This window comes from Delphinapterus leucas, chromosome 2 (assembly GCF_059928025.1).
Source record: "Delphinapterus leucas isolate spDelLeu-1000000601 "Yukka" chromosome 2, BTC_Dleu_Yukka2, whole genome shotgun sequence".
Lineage (NCBI taxonomy): Eukaryota > Metazoa > Chordata > Mammalia > Artiodactyla > Monodontidae > Delphinapterus > Delphinapterus leucas.
Genome location: NC_143130.1, coordinates 114,726,789 through 114,752,841, shown reverse-complemented (window position 1 = coordinate 114,752,841; position 26,053 = coordinate 114,726,789). Strand labels below are relative to the sequence as shown.

Here is a 26,053-nt window from a genome sequence, read left to right as displayed (position 1 = left end):
CAATCTGATGAGTATGAAAGAGTTTCATTGGTTTATTTCCTAGATTGGGAATCTTTTTTCATTGGTTTATGGGACGTTTAAGTTTCTTTTTCCATAAATCACCTAGTCATAATCTTTGCCCATTTTCTACTATTTGACATTTTCTTACTGACTTATTAATCCTTTACATATGTTTAATACTATTCCTTTGTGATTCCATATCTTGCAGGTATCTTCTCTCAGCCTGTAGTTTGCTCTTTTATCTTTTTAAAAGTAATATAATCAGTTGTTTATGGTTTTTGTATAGTGCCTGATACTTCTTTGTAACTTAAGGTCATAAAGAAATATAAGCTTTACAGTTTTGCTTTTTACATTTTGGGCTTTAGTCCAGCTAGAATTTATATTATGTGTGTGGAATGAGGATAGGGGTCAAATTTTATTTTTTAATTTTTAAAATTTTTTAAATTAATTTTTATTGGAGTATAGTTGCTTTACAATATTGTGTTAGTTTCTGCTGTACAGCAAAGTGAATCAGTTATACATATACATATATCTACTCTTTTTTAGATTCCCTTAGGGATCTAATTTTATAGTCAGTTATTAATATTGCATTTTATGGATTGGATATTTGGTAGCTGCTTTTAATTTTCATGTTATTCCAAAATGGCTATTATTTTTTTTTACTCTTTGCTATGAATTTTAGGGTCAGCCTATCAAGTTCTGTTAGAATTTTAATTGGAATTATACACAAAGAGATATGTGGAGTGTTTATTGTACTTTGTACCTTTCAATAGCATTAAAAATGGAAACAAAATGGAAATAAACTGATTTATTGACATAATTTATCAGCACATGTTAATGACACATAAATCATTAAAACGTAGTGTTGGGGGGAAGCAAGTTTAAAAAGGATACACACAGTATGAGGCTTTTAAGGAAACTCACACAAGAAATAACAGCATCTATTATTTATGAATACAAACGTCTAGAGTGAAAGTGTAAGACCATAATGAGAGTGATTCACAGTGACTTGAGGAAAGTGGTTACAAAAGGAGGGGCAAGAATTAGTGGTGTACAAAGTTTTAGGAGATTTTTGTTTGTTTTTTAAGAAAGAGATTTAAGAAAGACAAAATGTTAATCTTGGAGATAGGTAAATAGGTATCTGTTTTATACATGCATACACATACTCTGGTTTCTCTTCAGATCCTATAAATCTTTCACCTTCTAAACATGCATATACACATCACATATTTGTTTTAAAATATTTTGTGATTAAAAATAAAAAGTGGGGCTTCCCTGGTGGCGCACTGGTTGAGAGTCCGCCTGCCAATGCAGGGGACACAGGTTCGTGCCCCGGTCCAGGAAGATCCCACATGCCGCTGAGCGGCTAGGCCCCTGAGCCATGGCCGCTGAGCCTGTGTGTCCGGAGCCTGTGCTCCACAACGGGAGAGGCCACAACAGTGAGAGGCCCGCGTACCGCAAAAAAAAATAATAATAAAATAAAAAGTTAAGAATTAGCCTGCAAATTTCTTATAAAGTTGTAAGGATACATCAGCCCTGTGACCCAACAGTTGTATGCTCAGGAGAAATAAAATCATTGATAACAAAATATTGATAATGTAGCAGCATGGATGAATCTCTGAAAACATTGTTAAACAAAAACTTAGTCACAGGGACTTCCCCTGGTGATCCAGTGGTTAAGACTTCGCCTTCCAATGCAGGGGGTGCAGGTTTGATCCCTGGTTGGGGAGCTAAGATCCCACATGCATAGTAGCCAAAAAAACCTGAAACATGATACAGAAGCAGTATTGTAACAAATTCAATAAAAACTTTTTTTAAACTTATTTATTTTTATTTATTTATTTGGCTGTGTTGCGTCTTAGTTGCTGCGTGCGGGCTTTGTCTAGTTGCGGCGAGCGGGGGCTACTCTTCCTTGCGGTGTGTGGGTTTCTCATTGCAATGGCTTCTCTTGTTTTGGAGCACGGGCTCTAGGCGTGCAGGCTTCAGTAGTTGTGGCAAACAGGCTCAGTAGTTGTGGCGCTCGGGCTTAGTTGCTCCACGGCATGTGGGATCTTCCTGGACCAGGGCTCGAACCCGTGTCCCCTGCATTGGCAGGTGGATTCTTAACCACCACACCACCAGGGAAGTCCCGAAAAAAAACTTAAAATGGCCAACATCAAAAAAAGGGGTTTCCCTGGTGGTACAGTGGTTAAGAATCCACTAATGCAGGGGGTACAGGTTCGAGCCCTGGTCCGGGAAGATCCCACGTGCCGCAGAGCAACTAAGCCCATGTGCCACAACTACTGAGCCCGTGTGCCTAGAGCCCATGCTCCGCAGCAAGAGAAGCCACCGCAGTGAGAAGGCCACGCACTGCAATGAAGAGTAGCCCCCACTCACCGCAACTAGAGAAAGCCTGTGCACAGCAATGAAGACCCAACGCAGCCAAAAATAAATAAATAAAATAAATAAATTTATTTAAAAAAAAAAAACCTCAGTCACAAACAAGTGCATACTGGATATTTTTCCATTTCTGTGAAGTCCAAGCACAGGCAAAACGTCTGTGGTGATAAAAGTCAAAAAGTAGTTGCCGGGCTTCTCTGGTGGCACAGTGGTTAAGAATCTGCCTGCCAGTGCAGGGGACACGTGTTTGAGCCCTGGTCCGGGAAGATCCCACATGCTGAGGAGCAGCTAATAAGCCTGTGCGCCACAACTACTGAGCCTGTGCTCTAGAACCCACGAGCCACAACTGCTGAGCCCTCGTGCCACAACTACTGAAGTCCGTGTGCCTAGAGCCCGTGCTCTGCAGCAAGAGAATCCACAGCAACGAGAAGCCCACACACTGCAATGAAGAGTAGCCCAAGCTCGCCGCAACTAGAGAAACCCTGCGCAGCAACAAAGACCCAACACAGCCAAAAAATAATAATAATAAAATAAATGGATAAATTAAAAAAAAAAAAGTAGTTGCCTTGAGGTGTAGGGGACTGACTGGAAAGGGTCACAAAGGAAATTTTGGGATGATGGAAATGGTCTACATCTTGTAACAGATAAAAGGGAAAATGTAGTGTGAGCTAATCCGTTCGTTTATTCCTCCTGACACTGTTTGCTTTCCCTTTTTTGTAGGCGGTGCTTTCTACACAGCAGAGACTAGTGAAAACGCAAAATCGCATTATTACAACTCCTGGGCGTTTATTCTCCATGCTACAGCACTGTGGCTTACAAGCACAGGCTTTGTTGTTGCTGACCCAGATGAGGGAGCACCTAATCTCTCAAGGCCTGTAACACCAACTTCCATGTGTCAGGGGTCATCATCTGGGGCTCCAGTAAAGTCCCCTGAGGATGTCTACACTGAGAGATTCCATCTTATTTTAGGTCAGTAAAAGACCTTACTAGCTTCTGACCCTACAGAGTTTTTCTTGAATTGTGCCCCCTGCCTATCAGCTCTTGGTGGCTATTACTTCATTCTTCATTAGGCATTAGTGATAGCCTTGATGTATACAAGTGAGTAAGCTTGTATACATCTTATAAAATTGCAAATTTCATTATATTAAGTCTAGAATGCCATTACAGGCTGGTTTTAGCATCGAGTTGAATGTATGTAAAATTTGCAAAAGAAACCTAGTTCTTTCCACATGGTTTTTTTTTTTTTTTTTTTTTTTTTGTGGTACACGGGCCTCTCACTATTGTGGCCTCTCCCGTTGCGGAGCAGAGGCTCCGGACGCGCAGGCTCAACAGCCATGGCTCACAGGCCTAGCTGCTCTGCGGCATGTGGGATCTTCCCGGATCGGGGCACAAACCCGTGTCCCCTGCATCGGCAGGTGGACTCTCAACCACTGCGCCACCACGGAAGCCCTGGAACTTTATTTTTAAAGTGAAGTATCTTTCTAGGTACAGTGAGTTTCTAGAATAAATATTTTTCATACTTACCTTGTTCTGAGGAAACAAGTTATTAGATCATTACCTATAAATAAGTTATTAAGTGACATGTGAGAGTTATAAAGGCAAGTGATTAAGTAAGGTTTATGGTTCATAGAGCTTCTGTTATTCCTTACCAGGCCAAACATGACCGGATTTCTTATATCCTTGGGTATGTTAAAATTTTGTTTTTGCTTGCCTTGAGATGAGAGCTTTCTAAAAACAAACTTTTAGGACTTCCCTGGTGGTCCAGTGGCTAAGACTCCACGCTCCCAATGCAAGGGGGTGCTCCCAATGCAGGGGGCCCGGGTCCGGTCCCTACTTCGGTCAGGGAACTAGGTCCCACGTGCCGCAACTAAGAGTTTGCATGCTGCAACGAAGATCCTGCATGAGGCAATGAAGACCCAGGGCAGCCAAATAAATATTTCTTTTAAATAAAAAGATTTTAAAAGATAAAAATGAACTTTTATATAATGAAGATTGGCAGGGCATAAGCTGTGCAGTACAATTACCTCAGTTCAAATTCTTGGTGTGCCCCATTGTAATGGACCTTTAGCAAACTATTTAAGCTCTGTGTGCTTAAAAGGAGTGGTAATAGGGCTTCCCTGGTGGCGCAGTGGTTGAGAGTCCGCCTGCCGATGCAGGGGACACGGGTTCGTGCCCCGGTCCGGGAAGATCCCACATGCCGCTGAGCCTGTGCGTCTGGAGCCTGTGCTCCGCAACGGGAGAGGCCACAACAGTGAGAGGCCGGCGTACCACTAAAAAAAAAAAAAAAGGAGTGGTAATAATAGTACCTACTTTCTCAGATAGTGTGAGAGTGAAATGATATACTTAAAGTGCAACGCCTGATACATGGTAATCAATAAGTTTTAGTCAAAATAAAGTTATGAAACTCTACATGTTAAATTCTCTGGTGCAATTTTATTGTAATTTTTGCAGTAGTGTGCAAGCCTAATGGAGATTATTATTTGTGACATGTTGATAAAAACAAACTATTAAGAGATTGCCTTATCACTTAATTGTTTAGTCTTAAATTCATTGTGGTTTATTTGCATTACCTTTTTGCTAAGTTCATTTGTATATCTTATCAAAATACAAAATTATTTAACTTCATAAACTAAGAATCTCAAGCCTCATTCTCTTTTTCTGCTTTCTACAGGAATCAGTGTGGAATTTCTGTGTTCCTTACGTTCAGATGCAACCATGGAAAGCATTACTGCTTGTTTACATGCGTTACAGGCCCTTCTAGATGTTCCTTGGCCCAGATCTAAAATTGGCAGTGATCAGGTGATTTCTTGTTTTTTGTTTGGCTTCTGTACATGTCAAGGAACAGGAACAGAAACATGTCCAGGTTACTACAGTGAATAGGGAGTAAACACGGAGAAGTAAAAAGGAAACTAAAAAACTGCACAGCTAGGCCTCAGAACTGAAATGGCATCAGCAACTATGCTGACCCAGAAGCAGTCATGCCTCTTTCTGCCACTTTCTGTCTCTGCTTCTGTCGCACTTATTTCTGCTGCCACCAGTCAACCACTCCGTGTAGCAGCTCTTCATGTGAACTTTCTGCAGTGATGGGAAGGTTCTATATCATACTGTCTTTGTCTCTTTCCGCTTCAGTGCACCCTGCTCTTCGTATATACCTGTATCTTATACCCCATTTCCCTGAGTTTCTTTTTGGTTCACATAGTTATTGTCATTTACGTAGTATTCCTCTTGGCTGAGTTCTCTATCCAAGTCTTTTTAAGAGACGACTGGCTAGTCTCTAGGTGGAGTCAGACACTAATATCAGACCCAGTTGTGACCATGGTTAAAAGATCACTGTACACAACTGATTCACTTTGTGATACAGCAGAAACTAACACACCATTGTAAAGCAATTATACTCCAATAGAGATGTTAAAAAAAAAAAAATCACTGTACAAAGAATGGCACTTCCTTTAACTGCTTTTCCAAGAGCAGCTCTGTATTGGGCAGGCACCTTTAGCATCAGGTACTACCAGTATATTGAATTGTATATTAAATTGACTCTTGGATGTTAAGAAAAGTGGATGGTATGATTTCTTTTCTATACAGACAGTTATTTAACTTATTACTACCATCATTTATTAGGTTTAAAGTATTAATCAGGCTCCTGCCTGACTTGGATTGTACTTGAATAAATTTTAAACTTTTTCTGCTTGTTTATTCTGTATGTTAAAACAAGTATCATAGGGGCTTCCCTGGTGGCGCAGTGGTTGGCAGTCTTCCTGCTAATGCAGGGGACGCGGGTTCGAGCCCTGGTCTGGGAGGATCCCACATGCCACGGAGCGACTGGGCCCGTGAGCCACAACTACTGAGCCTGCGCGTCTGGAGCCTGTGCTCTGCAACGGGAGAGGCCGCGATAGTGAGAGGCTCGCACACCGCGATGAAGAGTGGCCCCGCTTGCCACAACTAGAGAAAGCCCTCGCACAGAAACGAAGACCCAACACAGCAAAAATAAATTAATTAATTAATAAACTCCTACCCCCAACATCTTTAAAAAAAAAAAAAGTATCATAATGACAGTTTTACTATTATTTTCAAAGATTAAAGAAAGCCACCAGAGTAACCAATAGAAAAGGGGAAAATGAAATAGTATTTGTCCAGTGTATTTTATTCTTTAGAGAGATATTCATTCTGTGCTTAATAACTTACCACTTTTAATGTCATACTTCACCATCATTCTTTATTAGTACTAGAAAACCTTAATATAAATCTAGGAATCTACATGGCAGTCCTTATATACTTTTAGCCACATTTTTCATCTTGTTTTAGAAATCTCGTTTGTTTCCCCACTTTAGGACCTGTGTGAAAATGATCTTTTGTCATAGTGCCATCTCCCACAAGATTGGACAAAAACCAACCTGGAGTTGGTTTAAAGTGGAGCAAGTGTTACATAACTTTATTGCCCTAACACCTTTATTTTTTATGGACCATTGTTTCTTTCTCTGAATTTTGTCATGGCATTTAACATTGGTATTTTTTTTTTAAGTATGTAATTTTCCATATAGTCTCACCTGTTTTCTGTGATAGGACTTGGGTATCGAGTTGTTGAATGTACTACATCGAGTAATTTTGACCCGAGAATCACCTTCCATTCAGCTGGCTTCTCTTGAAGTGGTAAGGCAGATTATCTGTGCAGCTCAAGAACATGTGAAGGAGAAAAGACGAAGTGCAGAAGGTGAATGTTCCTATAATGCCATATTAATCACACGGCATCATTATTTTTTAAAGTATTGCTTATGTGTCTATGTCGTTCTGAGAATCTGTTGTGTATAGTACAAATCTCTAGGTATGGCTTCAAATCCTCTCATGCGCCTCTACATGTTAGCTTGGATGTTGTCAGTAGCTAAACTACTATTCCTTGGGAAAATTAGAATTTTAACAGCCCTGGAAGGAAAAAAAATTCTTTATAACTGATTGAGTACTTACTTTTAAGTGTTTACCAATGTACATGGAAAGAACTACTGACAATTCTTTAATAACTTAAGTTTTGCAAAGTGATTAAATTGTTCATTTACAAGTCAAATTTGGTATTGGTGAGTTTATCACTTAAGATTACATTTGACTACCTATAACAGAAAATCCAATATAACAGTAGATTTAAAACATGAGGACTTATTCTCTCATCTAAAAGAAGTCCAGAAGTTGGCAGTCCTGGGCTGAGATGGCAGCTTCTTAAAGACATCAGGGACCTCAGTTCCTATCTTTCTGCCCAGCCACTACCAACATTAAGGTGGTAAGGTCAGTGCTGGAGCTCTAGCTATCAGGTTCACACCTTAACAGCAAGGAGTTAACCAGACAAGATTTTAAGGCTGAGAAGGTCACCGAGGATTTCTTTTGATCCATTGCAATAAGAAGTCCACATAAAGACAACTACTTTTACCTCCATAACTTTCTCTTTCATTCTTTAAGACCCAAGACTTCACCCATTTAAATGTGTTACCTACAACAGAAATGAACTAAACTGCCATCTACCAGAAGCAAAACAAACCTGAAGCATTTATTCAACATTGTTCTTTTTGTCTTTTAGTTGATGATGGGGCTGCTGAAAAGGAAACCTTGCCAGAATTTGGAGAGGGCAAGGACACAGGAGGACTTGTGCCTGGGAAATCTTTGGTCTTTGCAACACTGGAATTGTGTGTATGCATTCTAGTTAGACAGCTCCCAGAGCTAAATCCTAAATTGACAGGTGGCCCAGGAGTAACAGCTACAAAGCCACAGATGCTGTCAGAAGATGGAAGTAGGTTGGTTTCCGCTGCCTTAGTTATCCTCTCTGAACTTCCTGCAGTGTGCTCTCCTGAAGGTATGTTGTGGTGTTTGATTTGCTTTACTTGACCTGGAAGGAGAGAAATGGTTTTGATAGATAATGGAGGTAATGGTTGCTTATCTTTTCCTCATTACACAAATGCTGACCCCCAAAGCTTTGCATATGGTCTTTAATCCTCTGAGGTTAACATTACATTCTAGTAATGTTTTACTAAAAGGGTGAAAGTAAATACAGAGACAGCATGTACTCTACATAGTCTCTTCCATGGTTGAGAATATTGTAAACCCATCGATGGCAATTACTAGCTCTTGGGCATTTTTTGGTATACAGTATCTAATGGACTTTCCCTGCCTCAGTGACAACAGAAGCTTCTCATCATATCCAGTTCTGTTTTGAATCAAGTCCATGCTTTTAATATAGTGTTTAAGGCTCTGCAGAGTACAACTGCTTCCTGATTCCTTCTGTGTGAACCTTAAACCCAGGAGGCTTCATGCATATCCCTGTTCTGTACTATTGTCGATGGTGTTACTTGATCCGAAATGACCCCACCCCTTCTCTCCTTTGTAAAATTTTGCCTTCCTTTCAAGTTCAGCTCCAGCCCTACCTCATCTGTGAAGGCTTCCCTAAAAACTCTGGCTCATATTGAGTTTTGTTTTGTTTTTCTTTTTCTTTTTTGTTTGTTTGTTTGTTTTGTGTGTGTGTGTAGCTTCCATATGTAGATATGTAGTTTTTAATGTGTCATATAGAGGTATATGTAATTGATTATTATAGAAAGAGAAGATAAATATATATACAGACATATGTCTTGTTTCCAGTGAAATTTTGTATCCTCTAGTACATAATAGGGACTCAGTATTTAATAGATACTTCTTAATTGGTAAGCATATTTCTGCTTAAATGTGTCTTGACCAACTTACATTCTGTCCTATTTTTAACATGACTTTAAGCTTCAGTTTGACTTTTAAACCTGTATTCCTTGTTCTCACACACTGTCTTATACCAATAGTAGCAGAAAAAGTGACTAGCAGAGGATTGGGGGCAAAAATATACGATATGAGTTTTATTGATAGCCTCTGGGAAAATTGATTGACTACTTTAGCTTTAGTCTCTTCTCTTTCACTTTAAACAAAGTGACTTTTTAACTACTTAGTGGCCATGGAAACTTTAATATTTTGTACTGAGTGATTCACTACAAATTGCTTCAAAAGGGTTTAATATAAAATCCAAATGGATAGTGATAGTGGTTATACCACATTGTGAATGTACTTAATGCCACTGAACTATTAATAATGATTAAAATGGTAAATTTTTTGTTCCATATATTTTACCACACTAAAAAGTAAAAATAAATTCAATGTTTGTCAACTACCAAATAAAACAAAATAACACAGCAATGGATAATGGTACTGTGATATACTTTAAATAACATCTCCAATTATAACCAAAATTTAATCCACCCTTTAAAATCTTAAAGTTATTTAAATTATCTTAACAGTTATAATCCCTAATGGAGAATAATCTCAAACGCTAGAAATCTTTGACATTATCTAACTCATTTGGTGATTTCCTTTGAGGAACTGTATATAGACTGAAATAGTGTTTTTTAAAAACATTACAGGAAGCATCTCAATCCTCCCTACTATACTGTACCTCACAATTGGAGTCCTCAGAGAGACTGCTGTGAAGTTACCTGGGGGCCAGCTATCTTCAACAGTTGCAGCTTCCCTGCAGGCTCTGAAAGGAATATTATCTTCTCCCATGGCCCGAGCAGAAAAGAGCCATACTGCTTGGACTGACCTTCTCCGTAGTGCTTTAACAACAGTTCTTGACTGCTGGGATCCAGGTAATTTAGGCTCTTTGGAAGCAGTTGTTCAGTTTGTTTTAAAAAGCAAGAGGGACAGTTTTTTGAGAATAAGCTATTTACTTGATCATGTTTGGCAGTCTCACCTAAAGGAGACCACAGTTCACTACATACTTGTTTAGAGGATATGTATCATAGACAGAAAATATCTATGGTCTCATTTTAGTATCTTTTTTTTTTTTTTTTTTTTTTTGCGGTACACGGGCCTCTCACTGTTGTGGCCTCTCCCGTTGCGCAGCACAGGCTCCGGATGCGCAGGCCCAGCGGCCATGGCTCACGGGTCCAGCTGCCCCGCAGCATGTGGGATCTTCCGAGACCGGGGCACGAACCCGTGTCCCCTGCATCGGCAGGCGGACTCTCAACCACTGCGCCACCAGGGAAGCCCCCTCATTTTAGTATCTTTAACGTTAATGCAATTAAATGACTGGCAGCCTGTATGTTGACAGTGAGAGACCTTCAAATGTAATAGTATGTTGATTTTAAAATACAGTATCATCCATGTCTAGCTGACAGAACTTTTTTAATATGCACAATGTACTGAAAACTGCATAAGGTATACATTATAAATATAATACAGGACTGATCTGTCCCTCCAGGACCTACTAGCTAAGTGACTAGACAAGTTATCCAACTTCTCTGAGCCTTAGTTTTCTCATTAACAAAATAAGGAGATTGTGTTGCAGGAGACTGTTAGAGCAATAACATAACATGCGAAAAGCATCTCGCTTTTTACCTGGCATATATCTATAAATGATCGCTAGTATTATGTTCAATATCCATTAAACTTAGTTTTTCCCTTTGTTATTGTTGAGTAGGTCTTATTTTCAACATTATGTCATGGTAATTGTAAAAAGTGTTTAGACATATTATAAATTATCTCCTTTTTTAAAAAAAATATTTGGCTGCATCAGGTCTTAGTTGTGGCACATGGGATCTTTTGTTGCGGCGTGTGGGTTTCCCTCTAATTGTGGTGCACAGGCTCCAGAGCACATGGACTCAGTAGTTGCAGCGTGCAGGGCTGTCTAGTCGTGGCTCATGGGCTCTACAGCGCACAGGCTTAGTTGCCCCGCGGCATGTGGGATCTTAGTTCCCCGACCAGGGATCGAACCCACATCCCCTGCATGGGAGGTGGATTCTTAACCACTGGACCACCAGGGAAGTCCCTATCCCTGCCTTCTTTGTTCTGTTTATCAGTATCACAATTCACCATATTCTGTTTTGTATGGTAAAAAGGTTTCAGTTGAATTCAGCATTTATTGACCACGTACTTTGTGCCCAAAGTTGGGAGTCTAGGGGAGGCTAGTGCCATAAGGTATGATTAATACCATAGGAGCTCCTTGAAGGCAACAGTAATGTCTTATTTATCACTGCCTTTCTAGTATTAAAAAAAGGAGATAGGGACTTCCCTGGTGGTCCAGTGGTTAAGACTTCGCTTTCCAATGCAGGGGGTATGGGTTGGATCTCTAGTCGGGAAGCTAAGATCCCACATGACTCGTGGCCAAAAAACCAAAACATAATACAGAAGCAATATTGTAACAAATTCAATAAAGACTTTAAAATTGGTCCACATCAAAAAAAAACTTAAAAAAAAAGACCAACTGGCAAAAGTTAGAGTAGTCAGCTCTGTTTGAGTGAATCAGGCAGAGTGTCACAGTAGGGTTCTCTGGACGCTCATGCTGAGATGGAGTTTGGGGAGCAAGAGGCTTATTAAGGAACAACGCCTGTGAAGGGAATGGGGAAAGCAATCTTGGGCTAAAGAAGCCAAGCTGCAGTACCAGCATCCAGCAAAGCTCAGCATGCCTGCTGGGCGGCTCTGAATATTGCCTGTCAGTGCTTCCCATAGGACAACAGTGTCTACACTCCCTCAGATGTGGCTGCCCCCTGAAGACTGTGATCTCAGTCAAGCAAACTCGGGGGCTGAGGCCAACCCTGAGGAACTAACAGCTGACCTCATGCCTCACAGCTGGGCAGCACCTGCCCTCACGAAGGGGAGCTCAGTGCTACACCTCTGTAGCTACCACAAGAGTCTTCTCAAAACAGTCAGTTTCTTAAAGGATTAGAAAGCATTCTCCATTCTCCACATGGACATCATAGAAAAGGATTCTCGTGCAACATTTTGATCTAAGACCAGCAGACCTAAATAGCATGGTACATTTGGGGACGGCAAGTAGAGCAACGAGAGAATGTGGGTTTGAGGGGAAAGAGTAAGAGGGTGGTGAACGGTGATTAGTAGAGATGGAAGTTGGATGGTAAGTGGGGCCAGATGATGGAAGGTTTGGCATGATTGGTAATTTGGGCTGCCTTCAATAGGCATGTGTTCTTAAAACTGGAGTAAAGTGATGGGATTTGCATTTCTAAAGACTCACTCTGGCAGCAGTATAGAGAAAAAAGCAAGACTGTTGGAGACAAGGTAGTAGCAGTAAGGATAACAAGGAATGAAATAATGAAAACTAAAATGTTTAGCAAGTATTAACAGAATTTACTGATAGTTTGGTTTAGGAGTTGAAAGGGGTAAGGTGAGTTGGGTGTTCATGGTGCCCTTAACAGAAATACCAAAGTGAGGGTTTTCAGGGGAAGATAGTGAGTTTTTTTTGAAATGCTTACAGGATAATCAAGTGGAATGAAATATGAAGCGGTCTGGGCTTCAAGAAAGTCTGGCTAGAGATGGTTTTAGACTGCATGCGTTTGGGAGTTGTCAGTGGGATGGTTGAAATCACCTAACTTGGGTTTATGCAACAAGATGGGAGGAGATTCCGAATATAATGCAGAAACAGAAGCCAAAGAAAAGAGAGTTTTAATGACTTGAGAGTGGTCAGCAGTGTAAAATACGCTGTGGAGATCATGCTCACAGTGTTGAGGTACAAGAGAGGAGTAAGGGAGGGGAAGGATCAAGTACAGGCTCCTCTCGACAGGGAGACGAGAAAGCTGAAGGAAGATACAGGGTCAAGGAATTTTATTTTATTTTATTTTATTTTTTAGATGAGGCTCTAATATGAGTTCATGCTTATGGGGAAAAAAAGGTGGAAATTGGGTTGGAGTTGGAACTATTAGGGAGGGAAGCAGCATCCCTTTTCTAGGCAGAAAAGAAAAAAATTCACAGCACATTTAGAAGGATGAATCTGCCAGTGTGAGGGAGGAAAGGAGGTAAGGATGGAAAGTAATAGGTGTAAGTTGTTAGGTTGAGTTACGATGAGCTTGCCTCTTTCATCACACACACACACACACACACACACACACACACAGATGGTTTTCTGTTGTCTGTCAGAGAATGAGGTTAGGACACTGAGGATTTGGACTAGCTACTGAGAAGAATTAAGGAAGGAGCTGTAGGGAAAACATTTGCTACATAATAAATTGCTCCAAAACTTAGTAACTTCAAACAACAAACATTTGTTACCTGACAGTTTTTGAGGGTCAGGAATTGGGGAGCAGCATAGCTGGGTGGTTCTGTCTTGGGGTCTCTCTTGAGGTTACCGTTAAGATGTTGACCGGGGTCACAGCTAAAGACCCCATTTCCAAGGGGACTCGCTCATGGCTGTTGGTAAGAGGCCTCAGTCTCTCACTGGCTGTTAGTTAGCAGGAGGCCTCAGTTCCTTACCACATAGGCCTCTCCATGGGGCTTAATGCTAAGCGAACCTTGCATCTATTGTAGGTAAAAGAGAATGGGTATAATGGAATTTGGGCAGGGCTGGGAGAATAAGGGAATTTTAGAAGAAATGGGAAGAGGAACCCAGGAGAACTTTATCTTACGGAGAATAAAAAGACATTTTTACTAAACAGACTAGCTATTGTAGTTTCAAGTTGCTATAAATGACTAAGAATAACTTGGCTGTATGTGAAGCACTATGGCATCATGGTTAACAGTATGCTTTCTGGAATCAAACTGAATGCCTTACTAACTGTGTGATTTGGGCAAATGACTGAATTTCCGTTCCTCAGTTTCTCATCCATAAAATGGGGGAAATAAGTGTACCTACCTCACGATGCTAATGGGGATTAAATATAAAGTGCTTATAATAATACTGTCATAATTTAAATGTTAACCATGTACCTATTTTACCTTAAAATTATTAAAATTATTTTTATAAACTAAATCCTACCCATCCATAGTATTTTGCTTTCATTGCTGCTGTGTCTCAGGTGTCAGCTCAAACACTAATTTCCTAAACCTTTCTCTGACTGCCCAATGTAGCAACTCCTGGGTTGCTTTCTATTATCTCTTAATATATTTTTTATATTCATAGACCTTGTGACTAGCTGAAATCCTTTATTTACTTCTTGGTATATTCTGTATCTTCTCTGTAAATTGTATTCTCAGTGCCAAAAAGAGTGCTGGCACATAGAAAATGTTTCTTAAGTATTTGATGAGTGAATGTTACCAAACCTTCTACATATATATGTAATTTTTTTCATAAGTAGTAATCCATTCTTACACAATTTAATGAGTTGAATTTGCCACACCTTTTCCTTTTCAAATAACATTGATTTTCCACAAGAGGTTCATTAAAATTATTTAATGAGAGTATGACTTTGGGAAATGAAGTAAATTACATCCAGTAGAAAATTCCTTTAAATGATTGTGGCACACACAGATATTTTCAAATTTTTCTGTACTGTTAAGAAATGGTATATGTAGCAAACAAAGTGCTAAGTTATTTTCGCTTGACACGTGTATTATCAAAATATGAATACTTTAAACTTAACAAAGAAAAAACAACTGTCCAAGCATTTCTGTATTTCTCCACAATAAAAATAATAATATAACAGCTAATTTATATTGAGCATTATGTGCAACATGCTATTCTGAATGCTTTGCGAGGATTAACTCATTTAATCCTCATAACCTTATAAATTTAAGTACTGTTACTTTCATTTTACAGATGAGAAAACCGAAGATGGGGTTAAATATCCAAGGTCACATAACTAGTTAATGCATATTCCTAGTAAATGTATATAAGTATTTACTGATGTCTTTACTTATGAAGACTGTAATTTCTTTGGTAATTCTTGACTCTAGAATTACTTAAAATGCATATTTTAAAGCTACAGCATTTGCCAGGATTCTTAGTCAGTCAGTCCGTATTACTGTCTGTAATCCTTAGGTACACAAAAGAAATTACTACCAAACTAGAGACAGCTTCACAGCTGTATATAACAGTAAATATGACAGTGTTGGGATCTGTTTCTCATAGATTATTTCTTTTTAGTAGCTGGAACACACCAAGAACTTGATGAAGTCAGTCTGCTTACTGCTATCACAGTATTTACTTTGTCTACCAGTCCAGAAGTAACTACGATCCCATGCCTTCAGAAGCGCTGTATTGAGAAATTTAAGGCTACTCTTGAGATAAAAGATCCTATGGTAAGTGTGTTTAGAAGATAGATGTTTGTAATAGGAACATGTTTAGGCTTTTGCAAAACTTTTCCTTATGATTTTGTTGATTCCAACAGAAAGTACCAGACTGAAATTTATTTTTAGGTTTGGATTAATTCATGTTCTTGGGTTGACAAAGTCAAATAATAATGGTCTTGTTTTTTGGCCCTGAGGATGGAATGTAGTTAGTTGGAGAAAGATAAAGAAAATGTTTTTTAAAAAATTAAAAAAAAAAACAAACCTAAATTTGAAATAGGGGCATCTTAAAATTGATATATCCCTAGAACTTCAGTGGATTTCCTTTCAAAAAAAAAAGGAAAGGAAGACTCTAGCATGTGCCTTCAGTATATGACTGTAAAATAATGGGACCTATTTCAAAAGCAGCATATACAAATTAATCCCATTCCTTTCTGGCCCTTTTATTTGCTAAATTAATTTCCTACGCTGTTATGTGGTACAAAATAAGTTTGTAGCACATGATCACAAATAGACTCCTAAAATTTAGTAACCAGATTTTCTCTCAGAAAAAAAAATAATCATTCAAATGAATAAAGGATGGTTTATATATTTGCTGTATAGTCATCTCCTTCTGTTCTCCTGTCCTGTTTGTTTCCTCTAGCCTAACAGGAGCTTTATGTAGCAGTCTCAAAGTGGTGCCTCCAGTATGTGATGACACATAATTAATATGGTCCAGACATGGTTCCTTAAAACCTTCATAGCATCAAATATATGTGATTTTCATCTAAAACATTTTCCAAAATCTCCAAAATATTTTTCGAGTTTGTGTGTTTGTTTGATTTTTTACGTTATAGAGAGACAAATGAGGGGGAAAATGGAAACTAGTCAAAAGAAGAAAAATTAACCACTTTATTCCCACTCCAAGCTGTCACAACCACTGTTAGCATGCAAGTTTGAATGCCTGTTAGTGCTTGGACTTCCAAAATTAAAGATAAATTAGAAATAAAATAAATTTAAGTGTGGGAGGGGAGGCTTTAAATTTTTTTCATTTACATTTTTTAATTTACTTTAAAAATTTACATTAAAACTTACATTTTAATATAAATGTAAATTTATATTTACAGTTTACACTATTTTTGTCTTTTTTCTGATCAGGTACAAATCAAGACCTATCAGCTCCTACTTTCCATTTTTCAGTATCCGAATCCAGCTGTTTCCTACCCGTACATTTACTCTTTAGTATCCTCTATCGTGGAAAAACTGCAGGAAATAGACAAAAGAAAACCTGAAGACACTACTGAGCTTCAGATCTTTCAAGAAGGCATAAAGGTCTTGGAAGCACTGGTAGCCATTGCTGAGGAACAGCATCGTAAGTGCTAGCACTAAATGCATACTAAATCAGAATCTGTCCAAAATCAGAAATTTAATGTTATTTAAAATGTAAAACATCCCATTAGTCACTTAGCATTATATTTTCACACTCGTGGAAAGGCAGGTGTTGATGTTAATCAATCAACAGTATTGATACTGTTTTGTATTAATTTGGGAGAAGAGATTGGAAGAACTGCTTCCCTTCAAGTGGGGGAAATATGTCCAGATCAAGTGTATAAGAAACATTTACATCCCTGAACCTGGGGCTTACATCATTTGTTTACTTTCCAGGCTCTCAGCTGGTGGCCTGTCTTCTGCCCATCCTCATTTCCTTCCTTTTGGATGAGAATGCTCTGGGATCAGCAACTTCCATAATGAGAAATCTACATGACTTTGCTTTGCAAAATCTCATGCAGATTGGGCCTCAGTATTCATCAGTTTTTAAAAGTGTAATGGCTTCCTCCCCAGCCTTGAAAGCCCGCCTTGAAACTGCTATAAAGGGCAATCAAGAAAGTGTCAAACTCAAGATACCAACATCTAAACATACTAAGAACTCTGGAAAGAATTCAAGCATCCAATTAAAGACCAACTTCCTCTGATGTTTTTTTTGAATAGTAAGCACCTTAACACAATACTTGATCATTTCTTTCACTTTGGGGGCAAAAGTGGCATTTTAGACACAAGTGCACTTGGAGGCTGTTTGTTTTAACTTAAATTGCTTTGAAAAGTCACAGCAAACTTAACATTTTTTGTGGGTTTCTTTTTTTCCTTCTTTCATATAATAAAATCACAGAGCTCTGTCAGAATTCTTGCCAGGAATTTCAATAAAGTGCTAAAGAACTAAACTTAGAAAACCAACCACTGCTTTAAAAACAAAATTTATTTCTTCTAATAGTCCATACACACATAGTACTATGACATATATAAATCTGACTCTAATATACATTATCTGCATTTATGTTGTATCTCGATTGCCAGTTTAAAATTCGGCCTTATTCAATAATTGTATTAGACTTTCTTGGATTTCTCAAACAACGTAAATGATTGGCAAGCTATTTAGGAAACTTGGTTTAGAATTATCTAAAATATGTAATAGTACAAATTATTTAATGCCCTACAGTGTGACTTAAGATTTGGCGTCTATAAATATCATGGCTTTTTACCATCTATTGGTTTTATTTGTATTGAGTTCAGAAAATTGAAATTTTAGTCATTTTAAATAGAATAGGGCATTTCCACTTCAATTTCTCACATGGATTTTCTTTTACCTCTGTTCCTAATAATTTTCATCATTTTCATTTATGGCAAACATTCATACCAATGAGTTTAATATAGATTCATATCTATATTTAAATTAACTATGGGTTTATATAAATGTCAAATTTAGTACAACAAATTTAGATCCTCAGTGAATACAAGTATGTTTTTTTTAACATGAAACATATTTTAATATAGAAAAAATCTAATGATAAAGTCATATTGGTTGAAGGATAATTTTTAATTATTGATGGTCATTGACTCTCCTTCCACTTCAGTGTTATACTGTGTGAATCAAGCACTGTGTCAGAACAAAGCATTTCCCTGTTAAAAATTAAAACCCGAAGTGAGAGGGGCATGTTCAGAATGGAGAGACACTTGGAGTCAAGAGAAAGCAATGTGATGGTACTCTATTTTATTATGTTTGTATATAAATACACTTGTAAATCGTTCAGAATGAAAGCATTTGACAAATTCTAACACTACAATCAGTTTTTCTAATTTACATAAATAAAGCTAATTTTCTTTATCATTCTTGTATTTGAAATTATTTTACTCACAAAAGATGACTGGTTAGTCTCACAGAGTGCAGAAAATCATTTCTGTGGAGCAAATAATATTTTCTCTGAAACTTAGCCTGTTTTCTGAGGGGAGCCCTTTCTTTGGAACATTCTTTAAAATGGTTTGCATTCTTTGTCTTTCTAATTATCTCTATGAATTTGACTGTATACTCATTATTGTTTCCTTCACCTGAATGCCCTTCTCTCCCTTGTTCTATCTGGCTGACTCCCAGTCCTTTTAGGCCTGGTTTAAATGTCACTTCCCCTTGATAACTCCTTAACGCTTCTTACCCTCCTCTCAAACCAAGCAAATGTAACTGCTTCTTCATCTGTGTTCCTGCAGTACTTTATATATTATTCTATGCACTGAACATCACATTGCATTTTAATACTCCCTTTTAGACTGTGTCTTAAAGGGAGAAATTTTGTCTTCTGTAACTGCCTGTGTGGCATCAACTAGACACTTAAAAAACTGTTGAACTGTACTGGTGTAGGATGAATTTGAGCTGAGAAATTTATTCCTTTGCCAAGGCAAATGCTGGACTGGGATATTCTCAGGATATAGTTTTTTAATTTTTTTGTTTCTTTTGTATTGTTTTTTATTTCATTTAGTTTGTTCTTAAACATTAAGATTTCTGCTCCTCATTTAGTGACCTGGTATCCCGAATTGTTTGGATTTAAAGGTGCTATATGAATATCAATAGTTGCGAAAAAATATGTCCAGTGTCATGGAATTAGGAACTTTGAGTTGGGCACAATTCTATAGGCTTTTTTTAATGTATCATCTTGTTTAATACAATATTGAATTAGTAAAGATACCCTTACTGATACAGAAATTAAGGCTTAACGGCTGAGACTTGAACCCACCTTTCTGATCCCAGGTTCCAAGCTAGAGACAGAAAAGGTCCGTTGGTGGTCCTGATTCTATCAAGGTAAAGCTTTTCTCTTCTTTCACTGTTCCACATTCCTTCCAGAGCTTTCTTCACTCCTAGTTGAAGATATTTTCATTTAATATTTCTCCAAATTGCCACCAAAAGTTTTCTGGCTAATACAACAGGAAAAAGTGGGAAAAATTTGTGACGTCTACAATTTCAATGGGAATAATGATTACATGATTAGTTGTTGATATAAGTTCTGATTTGTTTAAAGGTGAATAGTTAAGACTGAAAAACACATCAAAAATTCTTTACATCTGTTTTATTTTAACAAGTCTCCAGTTGTTATAAAGCAGTTGCACTTTAACTTGGTAATTCTTTACAAATTTAATGTGTTGATGAGCAACTTGGATGAAACAAAGTGGTATACATAATGTTTGCTTGAGCTTTATGTTTTTCTGAGGGAAGAAATACAGCCCAAACTACTAGTTGAGTCTCATTTTATTTAACCCACTATTTAAAAGCTTATCATGGAAAAACTTATAAAGTAACATCAGAAAGACCAGATTTCTATAAATAGAGCATCCGAAGCAAAATTTCTACTTCTATAAATCAAACTTCACTGCCCACCTAAAAGGAACATTAAGGCACTTTAAAAGATACAAATAAGTGCTATAAAAGAGATACAAGGATAGTGCTTTGGGAACCCAGGGAAGAAAACTGACGCTTCTGAGATGGACTTCCTGGAAGGAATATCATATGGTACAGGCTTAGAGAATAATACATACTTGACGGAATAAATGTATAACCTAAGAGTCTTTTGTAACGTTAATTTTGAAGAGAAGAATTCGCTTTGTCTTTTTATTACAATATTAGTTTACATTTTGAGGGAAGAAATTTCAATCCTCAAGCTAATAAACTATGATAATGTTAATACAAAACTAACAATATATGAAATAAAGTCTATACTACCCAAAAACTATAGTTAAAATGTTGAATCATTTCTGGCCGTTTAATGATTATATTATGCTAACAGTCTTAAAGCTTCAGTAGTCTGCCTATATGTATCTTTCAGAGTCCTGTTAACATAATTGTAGAATCAAGGTAATTACATATATTGCATTTTCTCCATCAATTGAATGTACTTTCCTCTTTACAAATAACTTGTTAACCCTTGCAAGACCTCAGTTTATCAGAAATATGGTTATTCAACTGCTGGCTGACAGTTTAATGAACTGTGCCTATCTTGACTTTCCTGTTTATCAATCTACTTAGCTGATGCCTCGGCTTTTAGCTTTGAGGAAATGGGAAATTTTGTGTTGTGATGTAGAGCTGGAATGTATCCAGTACAGACCACAAATACAATCCTAGGTTCTGTAAATTCAAAGGAGCTAGCTTCCTTTAATTGCCTTTCTATTTGCTCAGGACTCCTGGCTGTTCTACTTAGGACATTATAAAATGATTCCACTGACTACTTGGAGAAAATTCTAATTACTTAATAGGCATTCTTAGCACATATCCACATATCGTTCTCTGACAAAATATTTCAGAAAATACTTATTTTTTTAAAGGATTCTATTAAGAAAATTTAAGAGGTCATTTCTACCAATGAAAAACTAATGTTGACAATGCTTTGCTTAATGGGATCAAAATTTAATACTTTTCTCTGAAAAAAAATCTAGATGCAAAAAAACTTTAGACACACACACTATATATATATATATATATATATATATATATATATATATATATACACACACACACACATATGCATATACACACACCTATCAGCAGTGTGGACTGCTTTATAACATAAAACATTCCAAGAAAGAACAAAACAAGTGAGATTTTTTTTTAAAGCAATTTAAAGTATGCCAGTGACACAGCAAAAGCAGTTTTGTTAGTTAGTGTTGTTATTGGGCTAGTACAAGTGTCCTCAGAAAAAAAAAAACAAAACATTCATATGCAACCAAAACTGATGCTCTCTGGTGAACAACGAGCCTATAAGTCCCAACATTTCTCTGTTAGTTATTTGTTTCTAATCTTAACAAAGCTTTGGGCCTTGTAGTTTGCAATCAAATGCTGGAAGAGTGCTCACTGCTCCCTGAATTGCCAGGGTGACTTGTTTTCTCCTACCTTTTCCTCCCTAGTAGTGTCAGGTACTAGAAACACATCATCTAGGCCTTCGTTTAAACACAAAAGCTTCGTAAAAACAGATTTGCTAAATTATGGAAATGCTTTTGTTTCAGCAGTCAACACACTCTTTTGAGTCAATATCAGATGAGAAATGGTTAGAACATGTACTTCCTATTCCCCAGTCAGCTGTATTGTGACTCTGCCATTTGCTATAGTTTTCATTGCAAATGCTTTCTCTTTTCAGTAATAATGTGACCATTCTGAGTTCTCAATTTTGTATAAAAATTTTTGTATCATTTTCTACAATATGAAAATGTTCCTTTAGTTGTTTGATTTATATGCTTAACATAGTACTGGAACTTCCAGAAATCACCTACTGTCTGTTTCTGGGCAAACATATACCTAAACCATTTATCTTACATATGACACCTAAAGCACAAGTGGCTTTATCTTTGAAGTCCAAAGATAAACTGGACTTCATCAAAATTAAGAACTTTTGTGCTTCAAAGGACACCATCAAGAAAGTGAAAAGACGGGACTTCCCTGATGGTCCAGTGGGTAAGACTCTGCGTTCCCAATGCAGGGGCCCTGGGTTCGATCCCTGGTTGGGGAACTAGATCCCGCATGCACGCCACAACTAAGAAGTCTGCATGCTGCAGTGAAGATCCTGCATGCCGCAACTAAAACCTGATGCAGCCAAAATAAATAAATATTAAAACAACAACATTATAAGAAAGTGAAAAGACAACCCACAGAATGGGAGAAAAAAATTTGCAGATCATAGCTAAATATATATATATAGAGAGAGAGAGAGAGAATATCCAGCATATGTAAAGAACTCTCAAAACTCAACAATGAAAAGACACTCAATTTTAAAATGGGCAGAGTTAAAACAGACATTTCTCCAAAGAAGACATACAAATGGCTAATACACACATGAAAAGATGCTCAGTATCCTCATTCATGAGGGAAATGCAAAACCACAATGAGATACCACCTCACTTGATCACTAGGATGGCTGTGATCAAAAAGACAATAACGAGTGTTGGGGAGGACGTGTAGAAATTAGAACTTTCTTATACTGCTGCTGAGAATTTAGTGCAGTTGCTTTGGAAACAGTTTGACAGTTTCTCAAAAAATTAAACATAATTAACAATATGATCCAGCAATTCCACTCCTAGGTATGAAAGAATTAAAAACAGTCATGCAAAAACTTGTACATGAATATTCACAGCAGAATTATTGATAATAGCCAAAAAGTGGGAACAACCCAAGTGTCCATCAACTCATGAATATATAAACAAAATTGGTATATCCATTCAATGGAATATTATTCAGCCATAAAAGGAATGAAGTACTGATACATGATACAATGTGGATGAACCTTAAAGACAGTATGCTAAGTGAAATAAGCTAGACATAAAATGCCTCTTGTTATATGGTTCCATTTAATGAAATGTCCATTGATATGAAATATTTATGAATAGGCAAATCCATATAAACAAAGTAAATTACTGGTTGTCAGGAGCTGAGGAAGATTGGAGGGGAAGGTGACTGCTAATGGCTATGGGGTTTCTTTTTGGAATGTGGAAAAGGTTCTGGAATTAGATAGTGGTGTTGGTTGCATAACCATGTGAATATAGTAAAAACCACAGAAAAGAACACTTTAAAAGGATGAATTCTGTGGTATGTGAATTTGTTATGGGTTGAATTATGTCTCCCAAATAGATGTCTTAAGCCCTGGTACCTCAGAATGTGACCTTATTTGAAAATAGGGTCATTACAAATGTAAATAAATAGTTACAGTGAAGTCATATTGGAGTAGGGTGGGACCTTAATCCAATTTGACTAGTGTCCTTGTAAGAAGAGGAGAATGCCATTGGAAGACAAGGAGACACACAGACACAGAGGGAAGACAGACATGTGAAGATGGCGGCAGAGACTGAAATTATGCTGCCACAGCCCAGAAAGGCTTTGGCCTACCAGAAGCTGGGGGAGCAAGATCCTCCCCTAGAGGCTTTGGAGGGAACATGACCTGTCAACACCTTGATTTGGGGTTTTAGCTTTCAGAACTATGAGAGAATAAGTTTCTGCTGTTTAAAACGAGATTGTGGTACTTTGTAATGGCAGCCCTAGAGAACTCACACCGATTTATATCTGAAGTTTTAAAAAAGGAGTTAGTGGGCTTCCCTGGTGGGGCAGTGGTTTTAATAACAAAATTAAAAATAAAAAAATTCAACAATGGGGACATATAAAAGTATAAAATAAATGTCCATGAGTCTATCCTAATATAAATTATTGAATAAATAAATGGTGGAAAATAGACAAATCTCCCATGTAGAAGAATTCCAAATAATTTTATGTGAAACCTAACTCCCCACCCCTCAAGTGAGGGTTGCACATAGTAATTTCCTTTCAAAAAAAGGGGGAGGACTTCCCTGGTGGTGCGGTGGTTAAGAATCCGCCTGCCAGTGCAGGAGACACAGGTTCGAGTCCTGGTCCAGGAAGATCCCACATGCCGCAGAGCAACTAAGCCCGTGTGCCACAACTACTGAGCCCACGTGCCACAACTACTGAGCCCACGTGCCACAACTACTGAAGCCCACATGCCTAGAGCCCATGCTCTGCGACAAGAGAAGCCACTGCAATGAGAAGCCCGTGCACCACAACTACTGAGCCCGCGCACCTAGAGCCCGTGCTCCGCAACAAGAGAAGCCACGGCAATGAGAAGCCTGCGCACTGCAACGAAGACCCCACTCGCCACAACTAGAGAAAAGCCCACATGCAGCAATGAAGACCCAGCACAGACAAAAAGTAATAATTAAAATAAATAAATTTAGAATATTAGAAAAAGGGGGGAGGAAAAAAGAATAACTTTACATTGGAGAAAACTTAAAACACTACCTCAGTCAGGTGATCAAGATTAACATCAACAATTATAAGTCATGTTGATAGTATGTCCCCTTGATATGATATGATGAGAATGGCACTTTACCTCTGTGGTCTTCTTTCCAAAAACCCATAACCCCAGTCTAATGAGAAAAACATCGGACAAATCCAAATTGAAGAGTATTCTACGAAACACGTGGCCAGTACTTTCCAAAACCATCAAGGTCATCAAAAACAAGGAAAGTCTGAAAAACTATCACAACCAAGGAGGGCCTAAGGAGACGAAAATGTATCATATTCTGGATGGGATCCTGCAACAGAAATGGGACGTTAGGTAAAAACTAAGGCTGTCTGAATACAGTATGAACTTTAGTTAATAATAAAGCATCAATATTGGTTCACTAGTTGAAAGGTACCATATTAACGTAATATGTTAATAACAGGCAAAACCGAGTGTTTAGGTATATGGCAACTCTGTACTACCTTCACAAATTTTCTGTAAATCTAAAACTATTCTAGGGCTTCCCTGGTGGCACAGTGCTTAAGAATCCGCCCACCAATGCTGGGGACACGGGTTCAAACCCTGGTCCGGGAAGATCCCACATGCCGCGGGGCAGCTAAGCCCGTGCGCCACAACTACTAAGCCTGCGCTCTACAGCCCGTTAGCCACAACTACTGAGCCCACGCGCCAAAACTACTGAAGCCCGCGTGCCTACAGCCCAGGCTCTGCAACAAGAGAAGCCACTTCAATGAGAAGCCTGTACACTGCAACAAAAAGCAGCCCCCGCTCGCTGCAACTAGAGAAAACCCACATGCAGCAACAAAGACCCAAGGCAGCCAAAAATAAAATAAGTAAATTTAAAAAAAATTAAAAAATAAAAACTATTCTAAATTGTAAAGTTTATTTTAAAAGAAAAAGAAAATCAGATTCAGAATGTCTGGGGTATGGCCTAATAATTTGCATTTTTAAACAACGCTTGTTTTGCATCTTGCTTCTGATGGGTGGTCACAAGTCCATTTTTGGAGCAGCACTACCCTAACTAAGGTCAGCTCCCCCTGTGGCTTTCAGCCTAAAGCAGGATGGCTGTGAGGTCACTTGACCTCTGCCTGCAGTAAATTTGCTGATTAACACTACAATAAGTATTTACAAAGTAGGTCAGCTATGCCTCTCTTCACCTGTGTTTTTAGGGATTAGTCAGAAGAAAAGATAACTCTGTCTCTGGTCACCAGCAGGAAAAGGTGTGGTGGAATAGAAAAGTAGTTATCTGGCTTCCATTTTGAGAGTTAACACCCATCTTAATGGGTGTCAAAACACCTTAGTCACTTCCATTTTGTCTATGCTGCTCCCTTTCCATGTGCCACTTCCTTGAGTTCCATCCCAGATAAAAGAATTCAAGTGCCTAGCACTACCCCACAAAATGAATTGCTGAAGATGGCCACAATAAATAATGTTCCTGGACCCTTGTTTCCAACAGTCATTTCTCTAGACTTAATCATCAGCCAGTCACATTCCTAATGCTTTTTCTGTTCCCTCATACAGATACCACCAGTTCCTCTTGCAGGTGAGAAGACTATAGCATTGAATGGGATACA

General features: G+C 38.1%; 2 protein-coding genes across 6 annotated transcripts in view; one reads left to right on the top strand and one right to left on the bottom strand.

Moving 5' to 3' along the window:
• Positions 1–18,532, top strand: part of HEATR5A (HEAT repeat containing 5A) — a 112,078-nt gene extending 93,546 nt beyond the window's left edge. For 4 of the 5 annotated variants that reach the window (XM_089907560.1, XM_089907559.1, XM_022553555.3 and 1 more), the window contains 8 exons: positions 3,100–3,348; positions 5,051–5,178; positions 6,943–7,090; positions 7,943–8,215; positions 9,798–10,022; positions 15,248–15,402; positions 16,528–16,741; positions 17,035–18,532. In XM_089907560.1, coding sequence (XP_089763686.1) covers positions 3,100–3,348; positions 5,051–5,178; positions 6,943–7,090; positions 7,943–8,215; positions 9,798–10,022; positions 15,248–15,402; positions 16,528–16,741; positions 17,035–17,342 — 1,700 coding nt within the window. In that variant the 3' untranslated portion in view covers positions 17,343–18,532. The remainder of the gene's footprint in view (positions 1–3,099; positions 3,349–5,050; positions 5,179–6,942; positions 7,091–7,942; positions 8,216–9,797; positions 10,023–15,247; positions 15,403–16,527; positions 16,742–17,034) is intronic. The other variant, XM_089907561.1, reaches the window with a different exon arrangement.
• LOC111164158 (uncharacterized) overlaps positions 1–26,053 on the bottom strand; it is a 134,277-nt gene that overhangs the window by 65,545 nt on the left and 42,679 nt on the right. The window contains exons 5-8 of the mRNA XM_089906261.1: positions 24,476–24,771; positions 19,428–19,605; positions 6,927–10,034; positions 4,404–4,649 (exon numbers count right to left, since the gene is read on the bottom strand). The gene's annotated coding sequence lies outside the window, so the exon portion shown is untranslated. The remainder of the gene's footprint in view (positions 1–4,403; positions 4,650–6,926; positions 10,035–19,427; positions 19,606–24,475; positions 24,772–26,053) is intronic.